We start from the raw sequence: 25,597 nt of genomic DNA on the forward strand, positions 1-25,597 counted from the left end.
AAAGGCATTACTATACACACACACACACACACACTCACTATACAGACCCTAATATCATTTATCCATATTCCTTTTTAAGCCACACTATTATTAATACAGCTTCTTCTTGTGATGTAGCCGACCTTAAGGTAAATATTAAATTGCCATTGCTGTCTATTGAAGGTGTGTGCGTGCTGTCAACGACGATCGGAGAGGGGGAGGGGCAGTGAATCAGCTATGCCAGTGGCATCAATCAATCAACAATAATTTAGTAGCTGCTATTTACTTATTTATTTATTGAAATAGTGTGAATTTACATTAATGCGTTTAAATTATTAATATCAACAGCAAAATTATATTGGGGTGGCCACAGGGGTGGCCAGAGTTTACAAAGGGGTGGCCTTTGGGGGCGCCCCTGGCTGGACAAGGCAATAACGAACGAACGACGAACTGGACAGCAGACATGAGGAGACTATAAGCGGAAAGAATTATCAAGCAAACAGGTGAACAGAATAAACTAATAATTGGTTAACAAGGAGGGTGAGACTAGACGATAGACAGGAAAGCATGTGACACGAAGAAACAACACAAGCCATGTGCTCACGTAAAACGAGACTAGAACACACAGCCAATGAGGAAACTCATAATGTGTTCACATGAAACACAACACTAAAGCCAGCGGCCACAATGTAAACACAGAGCACAAAACCAAGACGAGACCGAGCACAAGACGCAAGTACACGAGAAATAAAACACTTACACTCAGCGCCAACCGAACCCGAAACCAACTAGACTGAGGTGCTGAGAATAGAACAGCACGCCACCGACAAAACAAACAAGCACAAATGCGAGAGCAAGCTAGGACATGCGAACCGAGGCTCCTCGGGGGCACGCACATGCTCGCTATAATGACACGAATGCGCAACTCACTCGATACAGCATGTTCACAACAATGTCAAGAGATAGGATGAGTGCTCGGTCCAAGGTAGTACGACATGCAAGACAAGACAGGACTAGTGTCTGGACTCCACCAAAACAAGAACTAACAAGACCGACATGGCAGAATCTTGTCTAATTAACCTAGTTAAGCCTTTAAATATAGCTTTAAGCTGAATACTAGTATCTTGAAGCATATCTAGACAAATCTCATGTGCTGTCTTCATGGCAAAGAGAAAAGTAATCAGTTATTAGAGATGAGTTATTAAAACGATTATGATTAGAAATGTGTTGAAAAAATCTGCCACGTTAAACAGAAATTGAGGAATAAAATATACAGGGGGGCTAATAATTCTGACTTCAACTGTAAAACCTTGAAATGTTGTGTATGTTTGTTTCAGAGCGCTTTCAGTGTCCTCCGTCCAGACAGTTCAGATGTCATAATGATCGTGTGTGTTTGCCGCTATCTAAACATTGTGACGGTGTCAATAACTGCGGAGACAACAGCGATGAGCAGAACTGCCGTGAGTATCGACAGTGAAATCACACGATCATATTATTTCACATGCTTTATTTGTATTGTATATGGCTTTTACACTATTAGCATCATGAGCTTTACTAGTTTTTTGTAGCATAGCGGTAAATAAATACATTTTTATCCATATTTGCATTTTATACAAAAATCTGATTTAAAAGGGAATCCATAATGGTCGAAACACAAGAGCAAGCAGTGCAATTAAATTATAATTTAATAAAAATAATAGTTTAAAAGCTTGTTGCTGAAAAAAAAAAGTTGGTGTTGCTGTTGTTATTATGTTATTATTATTATTGTTATTATTATTATTATTATTGTTGTTATTACTATTATTATTACTATTATTATTACTATTATTATTATTATAACTATTATTACTGTTATTATTATTATTACTATTCTTATTATTACTATTATTATTATTATTATTATTATTATTATTATTATTACTATTATTATTATTATTACTATTATTATTATTATTACTATTATTATTATTATTATTATTTTTATTATTATTATTATTATTATTATTATTATTATTATTATTATTATTATTATTATTATTATTATTATTATTATTATAACTATTATTATTACTATTATTACTATTATTATTACTATTATTATTATTATTATTATTACTATTATTATTATTATTATTATTATTATTATTACTATCATTATTATTATTATTATTATTATTACTATTATTATTTATTATTATTATTACTATTATTACTATTATTATTATTATTATTATTATTATTATTATTATTATAACTATTGTTATTGTTATTATTACTATTATTGTTATTACTATTATTATTATCATTTTTATTATGATTATGATTATTATTATGATTATTATTACTATTATTATTATTACTATTATTATTATTACTATTATTATTATTATTACTATTATTATTATTACTATTATTATTATTACTATTATTATTATTATTACTATTATTATTATTATCATTATTATTATTATTATTATTGTTATTATTATTATTATTATTATTACTATTATTATTATTATTATTACTATTATTATTATTATTAATATTACTATTATTACTATTATTACTATTATTATTATTTTATTATTATTACTATTATTATTATTATTATTATTATTACTATTCTTACTATTATTATTGTTATTATTATTATTATTATTATTATTATTATTATTATTACTATTATTATTATTATTATTAATATTATTATTACTATTATTCTTATTAATATTCTTCTTATTATTATTATTATTAATATTATTATCATTATTATTATTATTATTATTAATATTATTATTATCATTATTATTATTATTATTATTATTACTATTATTATTATTTATTATTATTATTATTATTATTATTATTATTATCATTATTATTATTTTTATTATTATTATCATTATTATTATTAATATTATTATTATTATTGTTTTTTTTTTTGTTTTTTTTTACAGACTGGAAATCTTAGACCTATCCAGTAATGTGACAGATTGAGCTGTTGATTGTGTGTTGAAGTGAAACTGTGTGTGTGTTTTGCGTCAGAATCTCCAGCTCCTGCCGTCTGTGGAAAGAGTGAGTTCACCTGCAGCTCGGGAAAATGTATCAGCTTAAACCTGCGCTGTAACTTCTTCAATGACTGCGAAGATTATGGCTCGGACGAGATCAACTGCAACAAGAAAGGTCTGCTCATCTGTTTGAGTCACTTAGCTGTAACAGCCACTATTACACTGTTACACCTCCTTCAGCTCGAAACGTAGCATGAAAAAGATCTGCAGAGCGTCACTGCAGCAGGAGTTACTCTCTTACAGTAATGCTGGGTCTTAGTTACCATAGTTAGTACCAAAGTTACCATTAGTTACCATAACTGTGTGAGTTACTAGTAATCAGTGTTGGGTAAGTTACTTAAAAAAAAGTCATAGGTTGCAAATTACTGACTACTACTGGAAAATTGTAATCTGATTACATTACTGATTACTTAATGTAAAAAGTAATCAGATTACTAATTACTTTACTTTGAAGGTACTTTTAAAACAGATAAAACCTATAAAAATATAAAGTAAACAGCATCTCTTTCAGTAATTTAATACCCAATGAAAAACATAACAATGGGTTGATCTCCAGGGCGCGAAATACAGGGGGGTTTGCGGGAGATTGACGCCCCTAATTAAGGTTTGATCCCCCTAAAGGACGTCAAAACAAGATGGATGAGGGGGTCCCTTTAAATCTGAGAAAATGTTCACTCTGGTCTGTATTTTAAATTATAACGTTAATGATTAAAATAATAGACAATAGCAGAATATCTGACTTCAGCATTGTTTTTCAGATAAACAAGAATGTTCACTGAGCATGTTTCTGAATATCTGCAAACATATGATGGTATTTATATGCTTTAGAAGAGTCAAACACTTACATACAGCATATTAAAATATGACAAATTTAAGGATGAAAATGTCACTGATTATTATTGTATACCTAAAAAAATCTCCTCGTCCTTCTCAGGGGGCTTTTTAATAATAATTATCATAATAATATTATTTAATTATTATTATTGTTAGAGCTTTATGTCTAGCAACACCTCTGCTGGGAACACACAAGAATTGGTATGCTTTATCAAAAGCATTAACAGGAGCACTGTAGTGCCCATTTGGAGACTGTGTGTGTGTGTGTTTTTGTGTGCACAGATTCGGGTCTGAATGAATGCAGATTGAATCGCAGTATGTGTGGAGATGAAGGTCACTGTGTGGTGAACGGAAGTGACTCGTTCTGCTCCTGCAGACCCGGATTCCAGAAAACACACCCGCAAACCTGCTCAGGTAGTGCTCTTTATGCATAGGAAAGTCATGTTTTCAGCATTTCTGTCACAATTGCAACATCTAGAAGATCTCAGAATGCTGAATTACTACCTCATATATATATATATATACAGTCAGAATTATTAGCCCCCCTTTGAATTTTTGTTTTCTTATTCATATATTTCCCAAATGATGTTTAAGAGAGCAAGGAAATGTTCACAGTATGTCTGATAATATTTTGTCTTCTGGAGAAAGTCTTATTTGTTTTATTTCGGCTAGAATAAAAGCAGTTTTTAATTTTTTAAAATCCATTTTAAGGTCAAAATTATTAGCCCCTTTAAACTATTTTTTTTAATAGTCTACAGAACAAACTATCGTTATACAATAACTTTTAATTAACAATAATTACCCTAACCTGCCTAGTTACCCAAATTACTCTAGTTAAGCCTTTAAATGTCACTTTAAGCTGTATAGAAGTGTCTTGAAGAATATCTAGTCAAATATTATTTACTGTCATCATGACAAAGAGAAAATAAATCAGTTATTAGAAATGAGTTATTAACACTATTATGATTAGAAATGTGTTGGAGAAATCTGCTCTCTGTTAAACAGAAATTGGGGAAAAAATAAACAGGAGGGCTAATAATTCTGACTTCAACTGTATATACCTCACACAAACATATTTAACTCTCACACACACACACACACACACACACACACATATATATATATATGCACACACATCTCGATTTATGTGCAATATCCGCATTGTTGACTATTTTAAAAGTATAAATAATAACTAAAATGTGTGTATTTTAATGATTTTTTTAGGTTACAGACACAAACACAATCATATCATTTCACAAACAATCATCATTTCAACCATAGAGAATAGAATGTATAGAAAATGTATATTATATATTATAGTTATATTATAGTTTATACATGTATGTGTGTGTAGTGGTGTAGTCCTAAAAAAATAGGTGGTGTACTATTATCCATCCAATCCAAATTTTAAAAGTCGGCAAAGAAACGACGAAAGTCAATGTATCTTTGATTCATTTGATTTACATATATATATATATATATATATATATATATATATATATATATATATATATATTCTGCATATATATTCTATATATATGGATTCTGCCGCCGTTTTTATATCAAATTTAAAGGGGATTGAGGCGGTCATTTAGTAGTGTACAGGTAATCGCAAAAGTGTTAGGGGGGCTGAATGGAAATATAGGAGGGCTAAAGCGACGCCCATGCTGTTTTACAACTTTACTTGAACGTTTCAGCAAGACATCATTCAGCTGATTTGTTGTGATCTTCGAAAAACTGAAATACTCAATACACAAAAATTAGGGAAGTCTAATCACCAAAACAAGTGAGCATACCGAGAGTGTGATCCTTAGAAGTCGTAATACCCAAACAGCTCGTGGAAAAAAGTAGGCATACTGAGTATACGTGCGTATAGCAAGGACTACACCACTGGTGTGTATGTGTATATATACAGTACACATTATAAAAATACACAGTACACACATTTAATGTAATAAACTTTTGTTTTGTACACGATTAGTCTTGATTAATCATTAAGCAGTGCCAATATATATATTTGTTACGCTGAGTAATGATGGAACATTTTTGCGCACATATCTTGACTTTTTTTCACATAAGACACTTGTATTTATGCTTTCTGTGTGTTTAAAGTCCCTGTTCTGGTCTGATGTGCTGTTTTTGTGTGTTTGGGTCTGCACAGATGTGAACGAGTGCAGGGAGTTCGGGATCTGCTCTCACATCTGCAACAACACTAAAGGAGGACACAAGTGCAGCTGCCACAAGAACTTCATCAGAGTCAACGACACCTGCAAAGCTGACAGTATGTGTGGCACTTTATTTCAACACACACACAGCAGCGGCACAGAAAAACTGCTTATTCATGTTAACTATATCCTTATAGTCACATTTCCAGCCTGGTCTTAGCTGGTGAGGCTGGAAAATGACCAGCTAAATCCAGCTAAAACCAGCTTGACCAGCCTGGTTTAAGCTGGACATAGCTGGTTTTGGCTGGGCTCCCAGCCTGGCTAGGCTGATCAAGCTGGTTTTAGCTGGTCATTTTCCAGCCTGACCAGCAAAGGCCAGGCTAGAAATGGCTGGAAACCATCCTGAAAATGGCCAAAACCCCTCAAAAACGAGGCTGGTCGACCAGCTAAAACCAGCCAACCAGTCTAAGCTGGTTTAAGCTGCTTTTTTCTGTAGGGATGGTAGCACTTTTAGCTTAGCTTAGCATAGATCATTGAATCAGATTAGACCGTTAGCATCTCACTCCAAAAATGATCAAAGAGTTTCAATAATTTTCCTGTTTAAAGCTTGACTCTTCTGTAGTTACATCATGTACAAAGATGGACGGAAACTGAAAAGTTGCTATTTCATTGGCTGATATGGCTATAGGAACTATACTCTCATTCTGGAATAATAAGGAACTTTTTCAAGTAACTTTTTTTCATTTTCTGTCAGTCTTAGTACATGATAAAGCTACAGAAGAGTCCAGCTTTAACAGGAAAATCATTCAAACTCCTTGATCATTTTTGAGCAAGATGCTAATGGTCTAATCCGATTCAATGATCTATGCTAAGCTAAGCTAAAAGTGCTACCATCCCTACAGAAAAAACTGCTTAAACCAGCCTAGGCTGGTTGGCTGGTTTTAGCTGGTCGACCAGCCTGGTTTTAGAGGGGTTTTGACCATTTCCAGCATTTTTGGCATGATCTATGCGCTAAGCTAAAACTGCTCCCACTAGACCTGGAGATTGGCTGAATGTATTCAAAAATGGTAAAACGCAACAGTTTAACTGTAGGGGAGCTGTAAAATGAGCCTATTTTCCGTAAAAAAGAGTGTTTGTTGTGGCGTCAGACTGAATGTAGTGTATTTGTGTCCTCCAGGCAGTGATAAACAGGCTCTGTATGTGGCGGATGACAATGAAATCCGCAGTTTGTATCCTGGAATGCAGAACTGGATTTATGAGCAGGCTTTTCAAGGAGACGCCAACGTTCGCATCGATGCCATGGACCTGCACATTAAATCCAAGCGCATCTTCTGGACCAACTGGCACACGGGCCGGATCTCTTCATTCGAGCAGCCGTCAGCCGGACCCACATCACCAAACTCCAACCGCAACCGCAGACAAACCGACCCCAGAGTCACGGATCTGGAGGTCAGAGAAACATGTGCACTACACTGCGAAACAAATGCGGAACAAACTGTGAATTGTTTTTCAGTGCGTTCACACAAAATGCAGGCAATAAACACAGTGTTCCATAAACACTTTGGTCTTTCATACTCTTCGTTTTCGTCTTGTGTCTAGTCTTAAAATCTAGAAACTCTGAAATCAAGAAGCATTTTCTAGACAAGCCCAAAAGTTGTCTTGTTTTTTTTTAATAATGAGTCAAATTTAAGTGAGTTTTTTCTTAAAACAAGCTAAATAATCTGCCAATAGAACAATTAGCATGTTTGTAAACATTCAGGATGCGCGCGCAGGGAGGTGGCAGAAAGAAACCGGAAGCGCTAGCATTTACAGCGAGGGAATGACATGCGATGCGGTACAGAGTTTGTTGTTGTCTTAGAAATAAGATATATTGATCACACATTATATCACACATTATATATATTATTTACATGATGCTTTCAGCATATTATAACAGCTCGTCACCCAGTGATAAGCACAGTGATTCGGCAAAATTAACGTTACAGTGAGCGGTGTTCATCTGACAGGTTCATTTGTGATAGCACGCTCCCAATGGATATTGGATAAAACGAAATGACCAAGCATCCAGCTCCAAATATACAATCTCATTGAAGCTCCAAGTGATTTTACAAGAGAGAATTTAAGATCTACAAGTCTTTGGATGCCAACAATGTTGTTCTGTATGGTTATGTGTAAGAAATAATGCTCCAGGATGACCAGATTCAACACTATGTAGAGCTAAAAACCGAGATTCTGCTTAGCCAAAGACAAGGAAAGAAGACGGAGTTAACGTTATACAAGGCCTGGGTAATTAATCACCAACACGCAAAACCACAGCATTCTGACAGAGAACTGCACCTGTATGGCAGGATATGTGAACGCACTTGTTTACATTTCATTCTGAGCGTTCAGTGTCCGCAGTTTAATTCACCATATGTAACTGTTTTTGCTGAAATCATTTCTGCAATCAAAAACGAGTAATGTGTATGATTTAGCATAGCGTGAGCTTACCTGATATAACATGAGAACTGCAGAGTCCAGCATTTATAATTAGGTCCTCACTCCATTCAGCTCCCTTTTAGCCAAAGACGTCTGCAGTTGGCATTAAAGCAGTGTGGTGTATGGTAAAAGTGAAGTTTTCTATTTTTGAATTTGGCCTACTACCGCACAACACGACATCTTTACTATTGCAGCCTGTGTTTTCTTTGCAACCGGGGACCCATGTGACGTCATGTGTGACATAGGTTGGTAATTGGACTATAGGATCAGTGAAACAATCCTTTCTTCGCTTTGAAATACGATTGTTTCGCTTACTCCATTGGCAGATTATTTTGCTTGATTTAAGAAAAAACTTTGAATTTTGTTTTCTTTTTCATATATTTCCCAAATGATGTTTAACAGAGCAAGGAAATTTTCACAGTATGTCTGATAATATTTTTTCTTCTGGAGAAAGTCTTATTTGTTTTATTTCAGCTAGAATAAAAGCAGTTTTTATTTTTTTAAACACCATTTTGAGGTCAATATTATTAGCCCTTTAAGCTATATATTTTTTCGGTAGTCTACAGAACAAACCATCGTTATACAGTAACTTGCCTAATTACTCTAACCTACCTAGTTGACCTAATTACCCTAGCAAAGTCTTTAAATGTCACTTTAAGCTGAATACTAGTGTCTTGAAGAATATCTAGTCTAATATTATTTACTGTCATCATGGCAAAGAGAAAATAAATCAGTTATTAGAGATGAGTTATTAAAACTATTATGATTAGAAATGTGTTGAAGAAATCTGCTCTCCGTTAAACAGAAATTGGGGAAAAAATTAACAGGGGGGCTAATAATTCAGACTTTAACTGTATAGTTTTCTTGCTTCTTGTAGAGTACAAAAGACGAAAGTGTTTGTGAATTTTGAACAGTGTGTTTATTGCATGCATTTTGTGTGAACACAATGAAAATTGATTCACAGTTTGCTCCACATAGACTGGAGTTTGGCTGATTGTGTGACTAGTTTGGACTTCTGGCTTCAGTACTGAACAAAGCTTATCAGCGATTAAAAAACTAACACACAGTAAAAAAACAAGTGAGATGTCCGGTGATAAATGCTAAACAGTCGAAGTCAGAATTATTAGTCCCCCTGTAGATTTTTCCCCAATTTCTGGCTTAATTTAAAGGCTTAACTAGGTTAATTAGAGTTAAGATAATTAGGCAAGTCATTGTATAACAGTGGTTTGTTCTGGAGACAATCCAAAACAAATATTGCTTAAGGGGGCTAATAATATTGACCTTAAAATAAGTTAAAAAAATTAAAAACTGCTTTTATTCTAGCTGAAATAAAACAAATAAGACTTTCTCCAGAAGAAAAAATATTATAGGAAATACTGTGAAAATTTCCTGAATCTGTTCAACATCGTTTGGGAAATATTAGAAGAAATAATTCACAACAGGTCGAATAATTTTGACTTCAGCTGCATGTTGGTGTGTTTAGTGAGTGTGTGTATGAAATGCAGTGTTTCTCTTGGGCAGATCCCAGGTCTGAAGATGCCGCGTGGCATTGCTGTGGACTGGGTGGCCAATAACATCTACTGGACAGACTCGGGTCGAGATGTGATCGAGGTGGCGCAGATGAACGGACGAAACCGAAAAACACTGATCTCAGGAATGATCGACGAGCCGTACGCCATCGTGGTGGATCCGCAGAGAGGGTGAGATGACCGTAAACTCAAAATAGTATGACAATGGAGTCGGCGCTGGTGGTTTAGTGGTTAGTGCGTCGACACATGCACTCCGGTGCTCACGGCGACCCGAGTTCGATTCCCGCCTTGCAGTCCTATGCTGATCTTTCTCCTTTCTCTGCTCCCCACGCTTTCCTGTCAATAATCTCTACTGTCCTGTACATTAAAGGTGTTAATGTACCTCTAATGTACCCCCCCCCCCCCCCCAAAAAAAAAAAACAATTATTATTAAAAAATATATAATAATAATAATATGACAATGATGTAAATAAAATAATGGACCCTTTTCACATTTGCGGGTTTCTCAGTGGTCATAGTTGGTAAACTATCATCCTTTTACAATCCTATTTGCTGAAGTAATGACAGAAAAACTCCAGGATGGTGTTATTAAGACTTTCAGAAAGAGGAAAACAATAGTGTGAGACTGATAACGGCAGCCAGAAGAGAGAATAATATCAGATTTACTGTCCTGCACCCATAGACGCTGCATTACACACACCTCACATAAGCGCTCATTTGTTTCGTGTAATTTGATGGGTGTTTTTAATATGTTGGGTGGTTGTTTGGCCCTCTAATATTAACTCTGGGGGCCCCAAAAGTGCTTGGGCCCTTGGAATCCTCCTAACTGTATGACCTCTCTTATTTTGTGTAAACAATTCACATTTGAGCACAATTGTATGTTCATTTTTGGATTGACCCTCTGTGTTTGTTGTAGCACCATGTATTGGGCCGACTGGGGAAACCATCCGAAGATCGAGACGGCGGCGATGGACGGGACCCTGAGAGAGACGCTGGTCCACGAGAACATCCAGTGGCCCACAGGTCAGTCATCATGGGGGTCACTGCTGCGGGAGTGTGTGTATGTGTACCAAATGTCCCCACAAATATAGAAATACCAGTCAGTTTTGACCTTGTGGGGACATTGTTTTGGTCCCCATAAAGAAAAAGGGCTCATAAATCAGACAGAATAAAATATTTTGGAAATGTAAAAATGCAGATTGTTTGCTGTGACGGTTGAGTTTAGGGGTAGAGGAGAGAAAATACAGTCTGTACAGTCTAAAAAGTCCCCATAAAGATAGCTGTACAGTAAGTGTGAGCGTGTGTGTGTGGTCCTAGTATTCATCACATTTTGGGGAGGAAGTGTCCCCCCCCACGTATACCAATACCAGTGAATGTTGACCTTGTGGGGACACGAGGTACAGTATGTCCATGTGAAGACCCCATAAAACATGACCAAACGTGTGTGTGTCTGCAGGTCTAGCGGTGGATTATTTCAACGAGCGTCTGTACTGGGCTGATGCTAAACTCTCAGTGATCGGGAGCGTCAGACTGAACGGCACGGATCCGGTCATCGCCGTCTCCAGCATTAAAAACAGTTGAGTCCATCACGTCTCTGTCACAGATCTGTTAGAGCTGCACGATACTTGAAAAATCAACCCAAATCAACGTTGGGTCAAACATTGTCAAGTCAACATTGGGTTCTTTTTTGCATTTAGATTTAAATTGTTTTTCGAATTTAAATGTAAACACTTTTTAACCCAACAGTTGGGTTACAACAACCCAGCATTTTTAATGTATGTGCGCAAAAAAAGTGTTTTTTTTTTACACAATTTGTGTTTAATCTAACATGTTTTTTGATGTTTTTATTAATTTTGTGTTTTTGTGGTGTTTATTTATTTAGTTTTATGGTATAAAACGAAAGGCATAACTCAACTACAAATCAAAAAACACTCACAAATTACTCTGTGTTTTGTACTTTTCTTCTGTTGAACATGAAAGAAGATATTTTGAAGAATGTTGACCATTGATTAAAATAGTAGGGGAATATTATATGGAAGTCAACGGCTGCTGCTTTTTAAACATTCTTCACAACCAAAGAGAAGTCGGGTGCACGTGCAGCTTTATTAAGAATCATCAGGCAGGCAATGGTCACACAGGAACAAACGGTATAATGTGGATTATCCATATGTGTAGTCGAGGTCACAGGCAATAAGGTCGGTACAGGCAGCAACAACAGTCAAGAAAACAAGGTTAGGGTCAAGAAACACAGAAAGGCTCAACTAGGAAATGCTTTGTGGTGTTACAGTAACAAGACTCAGCAAAGTGTGTGGGAATGTGAGCAATATTTATAGTCTGTGTGATGTCTTTGATGAGCTTCCAGCTGCGTGTGTGTAATCATCGGTGATAAGGAACAGGTGTGTGTGAGGTGCATGACAGGAGTTGTAGTTTAAATCAGTGGCAGTTCTCCAGTGATCTATAAGGGTAAGATTGTGACAACAATGAGTTATGTGGTGTGGTGTTTAATAAAGAAAACAGCGAGGCTGAGTAAGGGATGGTAATTTTCATTTTTGTGTGAACTATCCCTTTAAATAAAAGTCATAAATGTTGTCTTTAAATCAATAAAACTCCGAAACAATTTTATTTTGATGGACTTTATTGTATTTGAAGTAATTAGCTGATACTTTATTCTCGAATGTTTATAGTTAAATACTGATTTCTCTCTTCTCAAACTCAGATCTGCAGCAACCTTTCAGCATCGACATCTTTGAGGATTTCGTATATGGAGTGACGTATCACAACAACTTTGTTTTCCGCGTCAACAAGTTTGGCAAGAGTTCAGTGGAGCATCTGACTACAGGAATGAACCACGCCACAGATCTGGTGCTCTACCACCCTTACAAACAGCCAGAGAGTACGTATATAAATATGTATATATATATATATATATGCTGTTGAAGTCAGAATTATTAGCCTACGTGTATATATATTTTCCCAATTTCTTTTTAGACGTAATAGAAAAAGGGAATACATGGATTTACTGTTAATGAGTGTGTTGTTTATTCATGATGTTAACTTTGCTGTTCTGCATTGCAGTGGCGAACCCATGTGACAGGAAGAAGTGTGAGTGGTTGTGTTTGCTGAGTCCCAGTGGTCCGGTCTGCACGTGTCCAAACGGCCGAATTCTGGACAACGGCACCTGTGTGGAGATTCCTGCCCCGACACTGAGCCCTGTCTGTGAGTCTACAGGCTGAAAAACACTCACAAACACAACACAACTGCTGTGCAGAACACTGACGCACTGTTAAATCAGTCAATCAGTCAGTCAGATGATTTGGTGAACAGGTTCATCCAAATTTTCTAAAATCGTTCTGGCTCAAGAAAATTATATATTTACAGCTGGCAAAATAAGTATTGAACACGTCACCGTTTTTCTCAGAACACATATTTCTAAAGGTGCCGTCGACTTGAAATATTCCCTGGAGGTTGCTAACAACCTAAGAAATCCACATATGCGAAGAAAACAAATCTAATTAGTTTACAAATGAGGTTATGTGTGATAAAATGAAATGATGCAGGGGAAAAGCATTGAACAGATGAAGAAAGGGAGGTGTAGTTCTGCAGTGAACGCCCAGACAGCAGCTGAAATCTCTCGGTAGTTCTTCAGCAACCCTCTGCCCTTCGTCAGTGTAAATGAATATCAGCTGCTTCAGTCCAACATCTACATTAGCAGGAGGATGATGATGAACCCAGGGTGGACATTTCAGCAGGACAATGATCTAAAACACAGCCAAGGAGACTCTCAGATGCTTTCAGAGAAAGAAAATCAAGCTGTAGAATGGCCCAGCCAATCACCTGACTCGAATCCAATAGAGAATACAAATTAAAGCTCAGATTTGATAGACGAGACCCACAGAACCATCAAGATTTGACACTCTGTTGAAGTCTGTGAGAATGCATGTGACTTCATTCTCCATATGAGAGGCGTCTTAAAGCTGCAGCACCAAAAAAGCCTTTTATATAAAGTATTAAACACATTTCAGTAGTTCAGGAGTTTCCGCTTCTATCATTTTGGGTTTTATTACACAGAGCTCATTTTTTCAGATTTGTTTTATTTTTATGTTTGTTTTGTTTGGGTTTTTACAAAAATCTGGTTCAATTCCATGTCAACAGCTCCTTTAGAAATATTATTACATGACATGTTTAATGCTTATTTTCCCCGCTGTGTGTATATATATGTGTGTATATATATATATACAGAGCCCTCAGCATATATAAGTTCACCCCTCACAAATCTCTCTTCTAAATTCATGTTTTTAATTGGAAGCTCTACAGTATTATTGTTGTCCATACACATTAGAACTGAAGCCAAATCTGCAGCTTATCTAACAAAATTACTTACGATAACTCTCCAAAAACTAGTACAGCCAAATTTATATGATATGGAAAAAATTAAATACCAATTTTAAAAAAGAGGTGAAATCAAGAGAAGCAAACAAATAAAAAAATCTAGTTGAAATTTTGTAGGTTTTTCAATATTTTGCTTGAATTTAGTTGTATTATCTTTAAATTTCTGAATATGTTGGGTGACTAAAATATTATTTTAATAAATATATCTGTTTAATAAATCTGTTTTGTTTAAATACACCAATATACATGTCTATATTCTCTGAGAAATGGAGAAAAATATTCATTTTCAAAATGGGGTGTGCTCAATTATGCTGAGCACTGTGTTTATATATATATATATATATATATATATATATATAGGCAACGCAGTAGCGCAGTAGGTAGTGCTGTCACCTCACAGCCAGAAGGTCACTGGGTCAGTTAGGGTTTCTGTGTGGAGTTTGCATGTTCTACTCGTGTTGGCGTGGGTTCACTCCAGGTGCTCCGGTTTCCCCCACAGTCCAAAGACATGTGGTACAGGTGAGTTGATTAGGCTAAATAGTCCATAGTGTATGAGTGTGTATGGATGTTTCCCAGTGATGGGTTGCAGCTGGAAGGGCATGCGCTGCATAAAACATATGCTGGATAAGTTGGCGGTTCATTCCGCTGTGGCGACCCCAGATTAATAAAGGGACTAAGCCGAAAAGAGAATGAATGAATATATATATATATGTATTTTTATAAGATGTAAAAAGGTCTCTGAGGTCTCTGGAGTGTGTGTGTGTGTGCAGTTTCAGCTCAAAATACAGCACAAATAATGTTTTATAACTCTCTGAAAGGGACCCTTTAAGGCTTTGATCCTAATTGTAAATGAAATATCACAATATCAGATTGTTTTCAATCTCGTGCTGCCCTAGAGTTTATCCTCTGTGTGTTTATGCTTGTTCAGCTCCGAGCGGCTCCTGTAATCTGCTGTGTCTCAACGGTGGAACTTGTGTCCTGAACGCCAGAAAGCTGCCCAAGTGTCGCTGTCAGCCCAACTATGGAGGAGAGAGATGTGAGCTGAACCAGTGCAGAGGATACTGCCAGAATGGAGGAACCTGCACCGCTTCACCCACAGGTACAACACGCACAAACAATTATGCTGCAGCTTCTGTGTGGAGCTTGCATGTTCTCCTCGTGTTGGCGTGGGTTTCCTCCGGGTGCTCCGGTTTCCCCCAAACTCCAAACACATGCGCTATAGGGGACTTGATTAACTAAATTGCCCGTAGTGCATGAGTGTGTATAGGTGTTTCCCAGTTCTGGGTTGCAGCTGGAAGGGCATCTGCTGCGTAAAACATATGCTGGAGTGGTTGGCGGTTCATTCCGCAGTGGCGACCTCTAAAATAGAGAATAAGCTGAAAGAAAATGAATGAATGAGTGAATCTTTGCCCAGCACTACAAATAACTTGTCTGATCTGTTTTTAGGAGCTCCGACGTGCCGCTGTCTGGCAGGCTTCACAGGACCCAACTGCAACCAGCGCACATGTGAAAACTACTGTAAAAGTGGAGGAAACTGCACAGTTAGTCGTGGAAATCAACCAACATGCAGCTGCCCTGTCGACTTTCTGGGAGACCAGTGCCAATACCGTAAGTGCTGCAGTGTCACCTGCTGGACAGGAGTTTGTGTTTAAAGCCACTCGTTGGTTAAACTATGCTATATGTACGTTTTTGATTCTTCCAAAGCATTAAAATACCATAAAATGTTTACAGATATTTAAGAAGTGAACATATTTGGCCGTGAAGGTCATCAGTTCACCGAACTCACCGCTGTTTACTGAGTGTAAACGCAGATACAGGAACACTGGAGTGTTTTAAGTCACATCGATCAGCTGGTTTGTTTATAAGCTGACATACGAGCGATCGGCTGATGAATTGCGGCTTTAAATTGCTCCAGTGTCCCTGTATCTGTGGTTAAACTCATTAAACAGTGGTCAGTTCGGTGAACTGATGACCTCAACAGCCAATCACAGTCATTTCTGTTGAGCATGTGAACACAATGGCAAATCAGCACTGCTCAACAGCGCTCAAATCTTAGCGGGAAATGGACGTTTTTTTAAATTTCAGTATTGATTAGTACCGAATTCAGTATTCTGACAACACTATTCTTAGTTATATCCCTTGTCAATCATCTCGACACATTAGCTACCAAATTGGACCCATTCACAAATCATTCATCTCCCTAGGTGTTTGGATAATTATGCATTGAAATGTCCAAACGCGTCACAGTATTGCTGCAGACAAAATATAACACGGTAAACGTGCTTTTTTTATTTATTTTTATTTATTTATTTTTTATTCTTTGTTAGGTTCGTCTTAGGTCAGACAATAAAATATACATCATATAGATATATACGCACTGATACAATTCACCAAACAAAACATTATCAGGAAAACATAATTATACACTAAGTATATAAATAAAAGGTAAAATACCACATATATACACAAAGATATACAAACAAAGGATAAAAATAATAAAAAAACAAATAAAAGAATAAATAATACCAAGAAAAGGAAGTAAAAGTAAGCAGGTAAGAAATCAAAAACCCATTGCCGATAAGAAGGGGGAGCTGCAGACTTACATTTCATAAGAATAAGTCGTCAAGCCAGTAAGGTTGCAAAGGCTACGCTATCGGCCTGTAATGAATTTAATTCAGCATGTTCTGGCAGGATTCCAAACAGTGCTGTTAAGCAGTTTGGGTCTACTGACAATGAAAAAATAGCAGAAAAACACCTGAAGACCTTCCCTAAAAAACAGACAGTTTCAAACAAGACCAGACTGTATGTAACTGTGTTGCTGGTTTGGTTGTACAGCGAAGGCAAGTTGGGTCAATATCAGGGAATATTTTATTCAGTGTAGTTGTAGAGGTAAACGTGATTTTAATATTTCAGAGTTAGCTAGATTTTAATTAACAGTCATTCAAGCAACTTTTACCAAAGCTTCTCTAGTTGACGGTTGGACTGGCGAGTCTGCCATGTTTGTAGTTTGTTTACACTTCCACCCCCGAGTTTGTAGTTCTAATCGAATTCCCATCCAACGTGCAATGTATTGTGGGTAATATTAGCGCTAAGAGTACGGATAGTTTGACACTTCGAATTTCTAATGGAAGTAGTCGACCATGCCAGTTTACCCAATTATATTTCTGCACCCCGGGTTGCCTTGGTGGAAAACACAGGGAATTTAATTTCAATCTTGAAGTCTGTCTCAATCATTCATTCATTTTCATCCGATTTTCCGGGGTCGGGTCGCGGGGGCAGCAGTCTCAGGAGAGAACCCCAGATTTCCCTCTCCCCAGACACTTCCTCCAGTTCCTCCGGGGGTACCCCGAGGCATTCCCAGGCCAGCCGAGAGACATAGTCCCTCCAGCGTGTCCTGGGTTTTCCCCGAGGTCTCCTACCGGTGGGACATGCCTGGTGAACCTCCTTAGGTAGGTGTCCAGGCGTCATCCGAAACAGATTCCCGAGCCACTTCAGCTGACTTCTCTCGATGTGGAGGAGCAGCGGCTCTACACCAAGCTTCTCTTGGGTGACAGAGCTCCTCACCCTATCTATGACGGTGCGCCCTGCCACCCTGCAAAGGAAACTCATTTCGGCTGCTTGTACCCAAAGGTCAAGACTATGTCTCAATCACTGCATCCCAAATGGCACACTATGTACTTATGCATTTACACACTCAACAGCATAGTAAATGAATGAAGTGTCATTCACACTCATACACTACGGCCACTACGGACTGTGGGGGAAACTGGAGCACCCGGAGGAAACCCACACCAACATGGGGAGAACATGCAGACTCCACACAGAAATACCAACTGACCCAGCCAGGACTCGAACTTGTGACCTGTGCTTTGAGGCAACAGTGCTAACCGCTGAGTCACCGTGTCACCCTACTTACACTATTTATAGTACAAAATGGCGTAGAATAGTGCATAAGTATGCGATTTGGGACACACTTAATGCCCTTCTGTTCCTCTTATCAGGCACGTGTGATGGCTTCTGTGATAATGGAGGGACGTGTTTGCAGTCCAGCGATGGATCGAGACAATGCCGCTGTCCTCCACGCTTCATCGGCAACAACTGTGAGGTGGACAAATGTCACTACTGCCGTGATGGCAAGTGTATTCCTAAAAACATCTACCAGCCTAAAGGAGACGTCACATGCAGGTACGCAAACACACACACACACACACACACACACACTTGACTAGTGAGTAGATGAGTTTAGTTGTTGACTAGTGAGTAGATGAGTTTAGTTGTTGACTAGTGAGTAGATGAGTTTAGTTGTTGACTAGTGAGTAGATGAGTTTAGTTGTTGACTGGTGAGTAGATGAGTTTAGTTGTTGACTAGTGAGTAGATGAGTTTAGTTGTTGACTGGTGAGTAGATGAGTTTAGTTGTTGACTAGTGAGTAGATGAGTTTAGTTGTTGACTGGTGAGTAGATGAGTTTAGTTGTTGACTAGTGAGTAGATGAGTTTAGTTGTTGACTGGTGAGTAGATGAGTTTAGTTGTTGACTGGTGAGTAGATGAGTTTAGGTTGTTGACTGGTGAGTAGATGAGTTTAGTTGTTGACTAGTGAGTAGATGAGTTTAGTTGTTGACTGGTGAGTAGATGAGTTTAGTTGTTGACTAGTGAGTAGATGAGTTTAGTTGTTGACTGGTGAGTAGATGAGTTTAGTTGTTGACTAGTGAGTAGATAAGTTTAGCTGTTGACTAGTGAGTAGATGAGTTTAGCTGTTGACTAGTGAGTAGATGAGTTTAGTTGTTGACTAGTGAGTAGATGAGTTTAGTTGTTGACTAGTGAGTAGATGAGTTTAGTTGTTGACTGGTGAGTAGATGAGTTTAGTTGTTGACTAGTGAGTAGATGAGTTTAGTTGTTGACTGGTGAGTAGATGAGTTTAGTTGTTGACTAGTGAGTAGATAAGTTTAGCTGTTGACTAGTGAGTAGATAAGTTCAGCTGTTGACTTGTGAGTAGATGAGTTTAGTTGTTGACTAGTGAGTAGATGAGTTTAGTTGTTGACTGGTGAGTAGATGAGTTTAGTTGTTGACTAGTGAGTAGATAAGTTTAGCTGTTGACTAGTGAGTAGATAAGTTCAGCTGTTGACTTGTGAGGAGATGAGTTTAGCTGTTGACTAGTGAGTAGATGAGTTTAGTTGTTAACTAGTGAGTAGATAAGTTCAGCTGTTGACTTGTGAGTAGATGAGTTTAGTTGTTGACTAGTGAGTAGATGAGTTTAGTTGTTAACTAGTGAGTAGATAAGTTCAGCTGTTGACTTGTGAGTAGATGAGTTTAGTTGTTGACTAGTGAGTAGATGAGTTTAGCTGTTGACTATAGTGATTAGATGAGTCTAGTAGTTGACTAGTGAGGAGATGAGTTTAGTTGCTGACTAGTGAGTAGATGAGTTTAGTTGTTGACTAGTGAGTAGATGAGTTTAGTTGTTGACTAGTGAGTAGATGAGTTTAGTTGTTGACTAGTGAGTAGATGAATTTAGCTGTTGACTAGTGAGTAGATGAGTTTAGTTGTCTACTAGTGAGTAGATGAGTTTAGTTGTTGACTAGTGAGGAGATGAGTTTAGTTGTTGACTAGTGAGTAGATGAGTTTAGTTGTTGAGTAGTGAGTAGATGAGTTTAGTTGTTGACTAGTGATTAGATGAGTCTAGTTGTTGACTAGTGAGTAGATGAGTTTAGTTGTTGAGTAGTGAGTAGATGAGTTTAGTTGTTGACTAGTGATTAGATGAGTCTAGTTGTTGACTAGTGAGTAGATGAGTTTAGTTGTTGAGTAGTGAGTAGATGAGTTTAGTTGTTGACTAGTGATTAGATGAGTCTAGTTGTTGACTAGTGAGGAGATGAGTTTAGTTGCTGACTAGTGAGTAGATGAGTTTAGTTGTTGACTAGTGAGTAGATGAGTTTAGTTGTTGACTAGTGAGTAGATGAGTTTAGTTGTTGACTAGTGAGTAGATGAATTTAGCTGTTGACTAGTGAGTAGATGAGTTTAGTTGTCTACTAGTGAGTAGATGAGTTTAGTTGTTGACTAGTGAGGAGATGAGTTTAGTTGTTGACTAGTGAGTAGATGAGTTTAGTTGTTGAGTAGTGAGTAGATGAGTTTAGTTGTTGACTAGTGATTAGATGAGTCTAGTTGTTGACTAGTGAGTAGATGAGTTTAGCTGTTGACTAGTGAGTAGATGAGTTTAGTTGTTGACTAGTGAATCTGTATCTTTCTTTAATGTACTTAGCATTACGTAAGTGAAACTATATTGAGTGTCTGCTGTGTGATTTAGGTGTACCAGTGACAGAATCCAGCCCAGCTGTTACACATGTGAAGGATACTGTGCTAATGGCCAATGCTCACTCGGCTCCACAAGCCTCCCGCAGTGCAAGTACGCAGATCCCATCCAGTTTTTATCCACAATTTCAGTATTTGTGTGCATCTTAGTGTTTCCATCTCGCCTTTTTGAACTGTGATATACCAAAAATGAAATATCATGAATTTTCTGTGCTGTTTGAGTGGGCGTGGTCAACTGTAAACTCAGAAGTAAACGCCCACTACTGTGATTGGCTAACAGTTTTGCATATTAACAACACTAAAGAGGCAGTGAAGTAGAACCAGGCATCAATCTCATATGGAGGCGGGGTTTATCCCCCCTATTATATCATAGAGTGGAAAATTCCAGAACCGGTCTTTTTCTCAACTTACCTTCAATATAAGCTGATTTTACAGGAACAATAAAGAGTTGAGTTCCTAAACTTACAGGATGTTTTCACAGCACTATGACCTCTTACATTTTAAAAGACCAAGCAAATTTTGGTTTCTCAGTTCGGGACCGCTTTAAAAAGTGGATGCAAATGGCTGTTGTGAGGGTTTAGCAGTAACAGCACTGGTTTTAATTGTTATAAAGGCTTGATCCTGTTGTGTTTGTATTGAAGTGCTGTATATTATAAGCTACTTTGCTAATGTTTACTGTGCATCAAGCACTTCTAAATGCATGTAAATCTTCCTCTGCCTCCTGTAGGTGTCCTCTTGGTTGGGAAGGTCATCGCTGTGAGAATCCTGCACAGAATGAAAACGCTGAATCCAGTGGCCGTAAGTTCATGTTTGAATGATCTATATGCAGAGTACGTGTTTTTCAGCCACCAATAAAGTGACTATTTTCAACTTCTTAAGGTTCCTTTTACAGCATCGATAACCAGTTACATAAACTTAAACATTCATAGCATAAAATAAGCACTGAAACTCACAATGTAATCTAACGCAGTGCTTCTTGTTTGGTCTGAGACCCACTTTATATTGAATGTCAATCAGGCAGTGAAGATCATTGAAAAGAAATCAGATCTTTGTGTGTAAAATGAACGCTATGGGCGGTACTTACCTCTGCATATATGACCGTTGTATGAACATCACCGGTGCGCTCGATCCTTTTTCAGCTTAGATTCGGCATGCGCTAATTTCCGATGGCTTTTCCAGCAAAAGCCGTTTATTTGGTCGCTCGCCACATAGGACATTGAACTTAGGATATGGAGTGCACCAAGATTTGAGTTTGGTGAAGGATAGTTCCAGAAACCAGGTAAAACTGGTGAAAATGCAGTGTGAAACTGTAGTAAAAGCAAGCGACTGATGGGTTTTCTCTTTTAGTTTGCTTTTGAAAACACTATTGGTTGGGTTTAGTGCGTCAGTCCATATCAAGCTGATATATTATACATGACAAGTCAACCAGCTTTTCTTATGGACGTTAAGATTGTCAGAAATGTACACAGCACCCTCTGGTGGATTTATGAGAAATAGCATGTATGAGAAAAGTGCCTCAGTATTATGGATTTGAGATTGTCAATAATGTACACGGCGTCCTCTAGTGGATTTGTGAAAACACGATCTGCAAACAGACGTAGCCCCCGGGCCATATTTCTCGGTTCTCAAAAATGCAGCCCTGGACACATATTTCCTTGCGTTGTTCAAATAACACATTATTTTGATATAAAAAAGACATTAATTATAAACCTAAAGAGTTTTTCAAGTTAAATATTTCGACCTATGGACTGAAAAATGGTCATTTAATTCCATTGAACAGTGGTCTCACGGTTCAGTTCGGTTACGATTACCGTGCCATCGATTTGATGTCTCGGTGCATCACAGTGCATTGACGATGCTTTTCATAAACAATTTGATATTTTACTCAGCAACAGAATAATTCTTGCATTAAAATGTATCATTTATTAATATATTTATATTTATACATCATTTGTAACACAATTTTGTCGTTTAATACGAGCAGTCAGATATATGAACTGTACCTTTAATTTGACCTGCTCAAAGAAAACACTCTTCAAGGACATGCACAGAACAACATGAGCATAGCAAATAAACGAATGCAAATATAATCCCGCTTGCTTTTTGAGCGCTGTTGAGCGAGTTCTTAAACACCTGTGATTGGTCACGCGCTCAACAGAAAAGGCTACGATTGGCTCTGACGGTCAGCACGGCTCTGGCGCTGTTCAGCAAACAGTGACAAGGACACTGATGTTAAACGCCCGCTGCGATCAGCTGATCCATTACAGATGGCGACACGGAGGAGACACGATGGATCCACAAGTACCGTTATTGTTGAACCGTTATTATTACTGAACCGATACCGTCTGCATCGCGGTGCATTAAATAAACAATTAATTTGGACACCCCTAGTAGAATGGTTTGGAAACATGTTAGGCTACATTTCTGAAAGTGCTACAGTTCATAATTCCCTTCAATCTCAATAATGTTTGAAATAATAATCATCTGAATCTGCTTGTTTCAGGAACAGCTTCGATAGTAATACCAGTGATTTTACTGATTCTGCTGGTTCTGCTGATTGGCGGAGCGGTGTTGTGGTACAGGAAGAGAATGAGCGAGGGTGAGTTTATTATATATATTTGCTTTTTCACCTCTCTAAAAGTGTTCAGATGTGAATTATGAGATACTTTCCATCGCAGAAACATCTCTTTTCTCTTTTTCCTTTCTTGGTAACTGCGTCTCTTTTCCGTAGGCTTGGCAAATCCCGCTCCAACGGCCAGCGGTAAACACTCTTTCTCCATTATCTCTTTCTTTTTATGGTTTCTTTTGTTTCTGTCCATCGTTCTGGCTGGTTTGGAGAATTAATTGTGTTTTTTTCGTCTTCATTGTGTCGCCGTTTTCTCTCTGTCAAAAACCACCTGACTCAAAACAAGTGGTTTGTCTTGTTGAGAGGAGAAGATGATAATGCGTTGCAGAAAATAAAGACATGGATCCAGTTGTGTGTAAGACTGAGAACCAATCGTGTGTTTTACACGGCTGTTATACTGAACATTATGGCTCAGATTTACAGATTAGTGCAAGATCTCAATATAGAGAAAGAGTCTATGAAATTAGAAGGTTGGTTATATTAAAGAATTAAAAACAGGAATGCAAAACATAAATATAAAGGCAGGCACTCATTTTTATGTTTCAATTTCATTTCATTTATTTAAAAAAAAAATATTATTAGTTTTTCGTAGTGATTTAGTGCTGCTCTACAAATTATAGAACTTCAGGCACTCATTTTTATAATACTTATTATATAATTTAATACTAGTTTTTGTTAGTGATTTAGTGCTGTTCACAAATTAAAGAAAGCATTTTTATTTTATTTATTTATTTATTTATTCATTTATTTATTTATTTTATTTATTTATTTATTTATTTATTTATATTTATTATTTATTTATTATTTATTTATTTATATAATTAATTTATTATTTATTTATTTATATATATAATTTTTTTATTTATATATTTTTTTTTATTTGTAAGTGATTCAGGGCTGTTCCACAAATTAAAGAAAGCATTTTATTTTATTATTATTTTATTTTATTTTATTTATTTTATTTTATTTTATTTATTATTTATTATTTATTTATTTATTTTATTTTTATTTATTAATTTTTATTTTTTTATTTTTAAGTGATTCATGGCTGTTCCCAAATTAAAGAAAGCATTTTATTTAATTTATTATTATTATTATTATTATTTATTTATTTATTTATTTTTTCTTTTTTGATTAATTAATTTATTTATTTATTTTATTTGTAAATGATTTAGGGGCTGTTCCACAAATTAAAGAAAGCATTTTATTATTATTATTATTATTATTATTATTGTTATTATTATTATTTTTATTAATTTTTTTTTATTGTTTTATTTTTATTTTTATTTTTTATTATTTGTAAGTGATTTAGTGCTGTTCCACAAATTAAAGAAAGCATTTTATTTTATTTTATTTCATTTCATTTCATTTCATTTCATTTCATTTCATTTTATTTTATTTTATTTTATTTTATTTTATTTTATATTAGTGATTTAGTGCTGTTCCACAAATTAAAGAAAGCAGGAGCTCATTTTTATAATATCTTTTATTTTTATTCATTCATTTTCTTTTCAGCTTAGTCCCTTCATTAATCTGGGGTCGCCACAGCGGAATGAACCGCCAACTTATCCAGCACATGTTTTACGCTGCAGATGCCGTTCCAGCTGCAACCCTCGGCCTGCAGCTTCGAGCCAACGCACACCTCCCATCAGTGCCAATATACAGCCATATCGCACTGCTACAAGTGTTATATATATATATACATATACATATTTATTTAAATTTAATGTAAAAAAAATAAGTGATTTAGTGCTGTTCCACAAATTAAAGAACGCAGGCACTCATTTTTATAATATTTATTATTTATTTTAATACTTTTTTTATTGTAATAATATTAATTGTACTTAATTTTTTTTGTAAGTGTTTTTTTGATGTTCCACAATTTAAAGACCGTTAGTTTAATAAAAAAATAATAATTGTAAGTAATTTATGGAGGTTCCACAAATAAAAGAACGCAGGAGCTAATTTTTATAATATTTATTATTTCATTTAATTTAATGTATTTGTAAGTGATTTAGTGCTGTTCCACAAATTAAAGAACACAGGCGCTCATTTTTATAATATTTATTATTTAATTTAGTTTAATTTAATGTTTTTTGTTGGTGATTTAGTGATGGTCCACAATTTAAGCAGGTGCTTATTTTAATTTTACTTAATTTAATTTAATTTAATTTTAAAAAGTCATTTAGTGATGTTCCACAGTTAAAAAACGCTATTTTTTATAATAAT

The 25,597-nt window shown here is 36.2% G+C and overlaps 1 protein-coding gene across 1 annotated transcript in view; it reads left to right on the top strand.

The window, feature by feature from the left end:
- Positions 1 to 25,597, top strand: part of lrp1aa (low density lipoprotein receptor-related protein 1Aa) — a 239,829-nt gene that overhangs the window by 207,973 nt on the left and 6,259 nt on the right. The window contains exons 72-88 of the mRNA XM_056467699.1: positions 1,317 to 1,439; positions 3,025 to 3,162; positions 4,164 to 4,295; positions 6,043 to 6,162; positions 7,224 to 7,495; positions 10,046 to 10,224; positions 10,970 to 11,076; positions 11,510 to 11,629; positions 12,770 to 12,946; positions 13,129 to 13,269; positions 15,371 to 15,541; positions 15,889 to 16,050; positions 18,444 to 18,627; positions 20,738 to 20,836; positions 21,470 to 21,540; positions 23,246 to 23,345; positions 23,474 to 23,503. Coding sequence (XP_056323674.1) covers positions 1,317 to 1,439; positions 3,025 to 3,162; positions 4,164 to 4,295; positions 6,043 to 6,162; positions 7,224 to 7,495; positions 10,046 to 10,224; positions 10,970 to 11,076; positions 11,510 to 11,629; positions 12,770 to 12,946; positions 13,129 to 13,269; positions 15,371 to 15,541; positions 15,889 to 16,050; positions 18,444 to 18,627; positions 20,738 to 20,836; positions 21,470 to 21,540; positions 23,246 to 23,345; positions 23,474 to 23,503 — 2,326 coding nt within the window. The remainder of the gene's footprint in view (positions 1 to 1,316; positions 1,440 to 3,024; positions 3,163 to 4,163; positions 4,296 to 6,042; positions 6,163 to 7,223; positions 7,496 to 10,045; positions 10,225 to 10,969; positions 11,077 to 11,509; positions 11,630 to 12,769; positions 12,947 to 13,128; positions 13,270 to 15,370; positions 15,542 to 15,888; positions 16,051 to 18,443; positions 18,628 to 20,737; positions 20,837 to 21,469; positions 21,541 to 23,245; positions 23,346 to 23,473; positions 23,504 to 25,597) is intronic.

This window comes from Danio aesculapii, chromosome 11 (genome assembly GCF_903798145.1).
Source record: "Danio aesculapii chromosome 11, fDanAes4.1, whole genome shotgun sequence".
NCBI lineage: Eukaryota > Metazoa > Chordata > Actinopteri > Cypriniformes > Danionidae > Danio > Danio aesculapii.